This window comes from Nannobrachium achirus (assembly GCF_963921795.1).
Source record: "Nannobrachium achirus genome assembly, chromosome: 3".
NCBI classification, from domain to species: Eukaryota; Metazoa; Chordata; class Actinopteri; order Myctophiformes; family Myctophidae; genus Nannobrachium; species Nannobrachium achirus.
The window spans coordinates 70,612,511-70,619,634 of record NC_137812.1 but is presented as its reverse complement, the minus strand read 5'-3'; the positions used below and the strand labels follow the sequence as shown (position 1 = coordinate 70,619,634).

The 7,124-nt window shown below is 40.6% G+C and overlaps 1 protein-coding gene across 1 annotated transcript in view; it reads left to right on the top strand.

The window, feature by feature from the left end:
• Positions 1 to 1,726: 1,726 nt before the first annotated feature.
• LOC308281062 (hyaluronan synthase 2-like) overlaps positions 1,727 to 7,124 on the top strand; it is a gene marked incomplete at both ends in the record, with an annotated part of 14,599 nt that continues 9,201 nt past the window's right edge. Inside the window, 3 exons of the mRNA XM_080721140.1 lie at positions 1,727 to 2,062; positions 2,615 to 2,674; positions 3,192 to 3,413. Of these exons, the coding sequence (XP_080577266.1) occupies positions 1,727 to 2,062; positions 2,615 to 2,674; positions 3,192 to 3,413 (618 nt within the window). The remainder of the gene's footprint in view (positions 2,063 to 2,614; positions 2,675 to 3,191; positions 3,414 to 7,124) is intronic.

Sequence of the window (7,124 nt, the reverse complement as noted above, 5' to 3'; positions counted from 1 at the left end):
CTGCTGTACCAAAACAAAAAAGGCTTTTGCCAGAATATTGAACGATTATACTAGACCGGAGCCCATATATGGGCACTTCGGTTTGGTCAACTCGGGAACGATGCAAGTTGTGAATGAATGCCACTCTCAGTTTCGTAATAACCGTTATTTACGAATGCCTACAGTAGTAAGGATGGGATGCTTAAAGCAATATTATTATATTACTCACGATAATCGCATCGTGGAGATTTAATGTCGCGATATCGTCCTGAAGTAGATGAAAGTGGATCAAAAACGACATATTCTTAATATTAGGTCCATATTCTTAATGTTAGGTAAGCATGAACAAGCACATCTTTATGTACAGTAAGTGTGAATGGACAAACAGCTGCGGTCTTCTCACCCGATTCGTGGCAAGGTTTGCGTTAAAGTCTTAAAGACATGGTCAGTTTGAGGAAGATGAGCCCTGCAATAATTGACAGAATGGCTAATATAAGCTATACTGAACATGTACGTTTGTGTGTGTTAGGGCATTCACGAATAGTGATTTTTAGTATTCAAATTATTCGACCTCAAAATATTCGAATAGTCGAATATTCGACAGGACTGGCCAAACTGTCAAATATTAAGTAAGCAAGAAAATAGCCGATCTACATGCTCACAACGCCTTGTGTTACAGTCTATGGTCCCAAAATTACATATTGGGACCATAGACTGTAAAAAAGAATATGGACGACGCAAAGCCATTGGTTTCTATGCGGCGAAAATGACGCTTTTTTTGTCCCTTGTATGGGTGTCGCCATCATTGTTTGAATGGTACCCCAGGAATCATAAGGAATGCTATTGGCTGCCAACGGTCACGTGCAACCGCAGGGATACATGGGAGAATGTGGTCGGTGCCTCCCGAAATACAGCACACGAAGAAGAACACAGCCGGCTGGTATCAGTTTAGTTGGCCACACCCCCCGTAACTTTATCATAAATTTTAACATAAATGGGACCATATTTGCACAAAACGCATATCATGGTAAATTGAAAGGCAGTTTTTCCACTAGCGACAGGAACCGTAAAGTATTTATGACGATGATTACAACTCATTCTGTGCCAATAACGGTTTATGACGGTTTTTGTGTTTTTTGTATAGAAAAAAACAAAAAAAATTTTTTTTTTTTTTTTTTTTTTTTTAAAGATGTCAAAATGACCTGAGATCAGAGAGATGCTTTTCTCTGTTTGTGTGTTCGCTCCGTCGTTTAGCTGATTGAGAAAATGTGTGTTCATGTGTGTCCATTCTAGTGGATGGACACTTTTTTTCATTCAAACAGCTCTATCTCTGGAACCATTTGTCTGATTGACAAAATTATTTTTGCCACTGAATCACAACAACTGTGTCTGTTTCTATGGGGATTTTTTTTTTCATTGCATAGTAAAGAAAAACATACAAAATCCTGGCACAGCTACCTTGGAGCCATTTTGGCATTTGGCACAGAATGAGTTTAAGGTTAGAAAATCTAAGAGGAAAATGAATGGGGTCCAGTGGAGAAAAAAATCGTTTTGGTACCTCGCGGGGGGGAAACAGTGCAGCCAATCATGGGATCTTTCTCTTCCGGGAAAGCTTCATGAATAATCCAGCCAACAACACCCCTGGTTGGGACATGGTCTGAAAATAAATGTCAGTAATTTTTTTGGCTTCAACCCCTGCCTGAACTCTATTCACCCCGTTTTCTTTTGATCTTCTGTCGATCCCCAGATGAAATGCCAAAGAGTGGTCACCTGCCTGCGGGTGTTGGGCACCACCGTGTTCGGCGTGTCCCTCCTGGCGGGCATCACCGCGGCCTACATCATGGGCGACCCGTTCTCCCTGGGCGACATCTACTTCGGCATGTACGGCGTCGTGCTGATCGTCCACGTCCTCCTCCAGAGCCTCTTCGCCTTCCTGGAGCACCGGAGGATGAGGCGGTCCCGGGAGACGCCCATGGAGCTGTACAAGTCACTGGCACTGTGCATTGCGGCGTACCAAGAGGACCCCACCTACCTGAGGAAGTGCCTGACGTCCGTGAAGAGGCTGTCGTACCCGAGCATCAAGGTAGGGCGATATGGTGATAAATATCATTGAGGCGATACTATGTCCCCACGGCCACGACATGCCTTTTCAGAGATATCGTATATATATATATATATATATTATGATGCAATGAGGGAGTCTTATAAAAAAATACTGTTGAATTGTTAATACAGAGATTCATTGCAGAATTCAATTTAAACCTGCATTTTCGTCTAAATCAGTAGTTCTCAATCTTTAAAATGTCATGGTCTCCCCTTCAACCAAATGGACCCTTTTGGTTTCATTTGTATACTGTCAGAGTTACATACTTGTAAGGGTCAATTTAGACCTCCCAAAAGGAACCCAGAGAGTCCCTGGACCCCACTTTGAGGACCACCGGTCTTAATGATCTGTTACTACCTTTTCTTTTAGTTTTTGTTACCTTGTAGGTGGTTGTACTGTTAATTAACTTGAAAAACAACCATAAAAACCAACATGAAAAAGGATCGTCGCGATAAGATCGTGTATCGTGATACTGCTTGGACAAATATTGTGATATTGTATTTTTCCATATCGCCCCGACCCTACCTCCAGGTGATCATGGTGATCGACGGCGACACGGACGGCGACCGCTACATGATGGAGATATTCAAGGTAGGGCATTCACCAAATATTAGAATATTCAAATATTCTAATATCAAAGTCACTATTCAACGTTGTTCACCAAAGTCGAATATTCGTTTTATTTTTTTATTTTGTGTTATGTTTTCTCTTTAAAAATATATATAGTTTATAAAACTTGGCTAGATAGGAAGTCATAAGAATGAGTTGTCAATGCCCCTGGTGGATGAATTTGTTAATGCTCTATACCATAAACATATTTGAACTGGGGACCCCCACCCTGACAAGCACTTGGAATTGTAGGTATTACATTTAATGCGACTCGGTTCCACAGATAAATATTGTGAAAATAGCCGATCTACATGCTCACAACGCCTCGCAACGCGAGGCGTTGTGAGCATGTAGATCTGCTATTTTCACAATGTTCGCCTCTTGCTTACTTAATATTTGACAGTTTGGCCAGTCCTGTCGAATATTCGACTATTCGAATACTTTGAGGTTGAATAAGTCGAATACTAAAAATCCCTATTCGTGAATGCCCTAATTCAAGGAGATCATGGGAGGGGACAACGTGGCCACGTACACGTGGAGGAGCAACTATCACTCCAGAGGAGCCGAGGAGACGGACGAGAGCTACGCCCAGAGCCTCGGCCAGGTCTCCAGACTGATGCGCAACAACAAGTGCATCTGCATCATGCAGAAGTGGGGGGGAAAGAGGGAGGCCATGTACACGGCCTTCAAAACACTGGGGAGGAGCGTGGAGTATGTGCAGGTAAGATGGATGGATGCATGGATGGTTATTTAGGCTGGATTTAGACTGCAGTCGCTCGCCTAAATCTGATTTATTTCTCAAATCCGACCTTTTGGCCGACTCGACTGTTCACACAGCATTTACGAGTGACCAAATCTGATCTGTGTGTTCAGACCAGGGGTGTAAAGATACATTTTAACAACGATACGATACGCATCACGATACATGGTTGGCGATAATATACATGGACAATATTGGTTCATTCATGGTGATACGATACGATTCGATTCAATGATTTAAAATCAATATACCGGTAGTAACTATTTAGCAATTTTTATGGATGTAAATAAGTAAACACTAGCAAATCATAAAACACTCTAGCAAATACATGGACATTATATTTCAACACATTATGATGCCAATACTTTCATACTTTTACTCAAGTACATTTTGAATTCTGGACTTTACTGGAACGGAGTATTTCTATATTGCTGTATTGATACTTTTACTTAAGTATAAAATTTGAGTAATTTTTACAACACTGCTTACTAGTGTAGTGTATTGTAAGTGAATAGTAACTTTTACCCCCTATGAAAAGAAATTGCTCAATGCTGACAGGCGGTCAGCAGTTGGTTTCATGAATGTACTATACAGTGTAGACCTTTTAGGCAAAAAAAACAAAACAACAACTATATACCAAATGTCATGCTTAAGGACAACTTTGTTTTTTTACAACAAGGGTTGTAAAAATATTTTAGATTGTAATTAGAGAAAAGAAAAAGTTGTTGTTAAAATGTTTTCATTTGCTTCATTCTATAGTTTTATCGTGTTTACCGTGCTAAAGTGTGGGCATGCGTACGTATGCAGGCATGTGTACAAGTGGCTAAATATGTATTTTTAGACACAATAAGCCAGCAGTTTCTTTATTGCTATTTACAGTAACACTTCTAGCCCCCATACGTCACATCCAACCATGAAAGGTTGCGCTGTATCTTGGGAATGGGCTTATTCTGTGTAAAATGACATATTTCGCCTCTTGTACGCATGCCCCCACCCAAATCATAAAACACTCTAGCAAATACATGGACATTATATTTCAACACATTATGGACAAACCCGCACATTGACATGAACACAGAGATTACACACATTTATCGATAGACCAAGAGAAGCATTTTGGATCAGTTGGAGAGGCTTAAGTGCACATGCCGGGAGGCCAGTGAGGAAAGAGTTACAGTAGTCAAGTTTTGATATGACAGACGTCCGGATGAGGAGCTGGGCTGACTCCTGGGTGAGGAAAGGTCTGATCCTACGGATGTTATAGATCAGGGTTCTTAAACGTTTTCAGGCCAAGGACCCCTTAGCTGAGAGAGAGATGAAGCAGGGACCCCCTCTTCATATTGTATAAATGTGTGATGGAGATTTTCATCGATTTCATGGATCATCTGTCTATTTTGGATTCTTTTTTTCCCTGTAATTGGCCCACTGGCTTGTCTCTCATGATCTGAAATGGACAATCTTTGAGTAGCAGCAGCTCTAGAGAGGGATCTCTCTCTATAGCACTGACTAGCAGCCCACAGAGCCATCACATTGGCCCCACTGGCTTGTATATCATCTGAATATCGGCCCACTACTCCCTATAGCTTCCTTGACTACTCCTGGATGGTCTACACACAACATCATTATTAGACTCTTTATACCAGAAAAACAATGAGACCTAAAATCACAGTAACAATTCATCGGTTAGTATTGGGGCCTCGCGGCGTGTCCGGAAGGCGAAACAATCTGGTGCGCTGCCGATGCCCGCGCACAATGATGGCCTCTCCAACTCTTTTTCCCGGACTGAATCAGGGGCCCAGTACGTCCCTGATGTTAACAACATAATGCATATCATAATGAAAGTGAAATAGTCCATGTTTATAACCTAATGCATATCATAATGAAAGTGATAACAACATAATGCATTCTGTTTCATCAGTGACCTAGGGAGTGGTGCATATCAGATAAGATACAGGGTCAATGTATCGGCTCATAATAGTTGATACAGCATTGAAGTGGATTGTTTTATGCAAGCCATCCTTCCGTTGTATCCTTTTATTGTAAGGCCAGAGTACACACAGTTTTAACATAATTCAGCACTATGTTTTTCAAGTTTCAATTCAGTTGTACAATGTGTGGGCCTTCACTCGCTCTATGGAAGTCAGTATGGCCCTTTGGAAATAAATGCTGCCCACCCCTGATCTACATATCTGGGTACCAGGGGTCTCCATATATGGGTAACTCGTTCGATATACATCACTGGCCAGATGGCCAAGAATTGCCCGCCCTGAGGCGTCTTAATAGTGTAGTGTACAGTAAGTGAATAGTAACTTTTACGCCCTATGAAAAGAAATTGCTCAATGCTGACAGGCAGTCAGCAGTTGGTTTCATGAATGTACTGTATATACAGTGTATAGACCTTTTAGGCAAAAAAAACAACAACTATATACCAAATGTCATGCTTAAGGACAACTTTGTTTTTTTACAACAAGGGTTCATATTTTATTAGATTGTAATTAGAGAAAAGAAAAGGTTGTTGTTAAAATGTTTTCATTTGCTTCATTCTATAGTTTTATCGTGTTTGCCGTGCAAAAGTGTGGGCATGCGTACGCATGGGGGCATGTACACAAGTGACTAAATATGTATTTTTAGACACAATAAGCCAGCAGTTTCTTTATACAGTAACACTTCTAGCCCCATAAGTCACATCCAACCATGAAAGGTTGCGTTGTGACAAATGACATATTTAGCCACTTGTACACATGCCCCCAACCACTGAAATAAGAATCTCTAAAACAATAGAAAGAAGTAAATGAAATCATTTTTAACACTCATCTTTTATATTCTTTAATTACAATCTAATATATGAACCCTTGTTGTAAAAAAAAACTAAAGTTGTCCTTTAAGCCAAACAAGGCCTGTTGGCAGCCATTGATTGATTGATTGAAGACTTAATTAGAAGTTTGCATAGGAAAAGGTACAGTTTCATGACGGTACAGTTCACTGGTACAAGGTCTACTAAAAGGAGATCCGTGAAAAGACTAAGCTTATTTCCACTGGAAACCATTGAAGTATCTCATATAACATTGAATGACAGACAAATAGAACACATTACTATGCAGTAGATATGTAAAGAAAAACAAAAAAGAAAACAGTAAGTCTAAACAAACAGTAAAGAAGGGGCAGGGGAGGGGAGGGTTGGGCTAGGTTAGTTTTTTTTTTACCAGTTGCGAACGGCTGCTGCCTGTAAGTGGTTTTTCAGGGCAATTTTAAAGGATGCTAGTGATCCACACTCCTTTATGGCCTTCGGTAAGGCTTTCCACATTTTGGTGGTATAGCAGAAAAACGAGTTTGACCCTTTGTTGGTTTTGACTCTGGGTTGGAAGTGATCTGTGGCGCTGCCTCTGGTGTTGTAATCATGGACATCCTTAATGTTTATAAAGTATTTTCTGCCGATTGACGTCATCTGCCGATTGTGATTTTTTCAAAAGGATTCAGGGGGGTTCAGGCCAAAGGTGGTACTGCAGCTGAAATGCTCTGAGAGCCAAAAACGTTTTTGGGACATAAACAATATGACATAAATACTTTTTAAATGCATCACCTTTAAGTAACATATGAGGGGTCAAACTAGGGGTTTTTAATGGTTCTAAATCCCTTGCAAGCATCTGTTTTGCATGAAAAAACATTCATTGG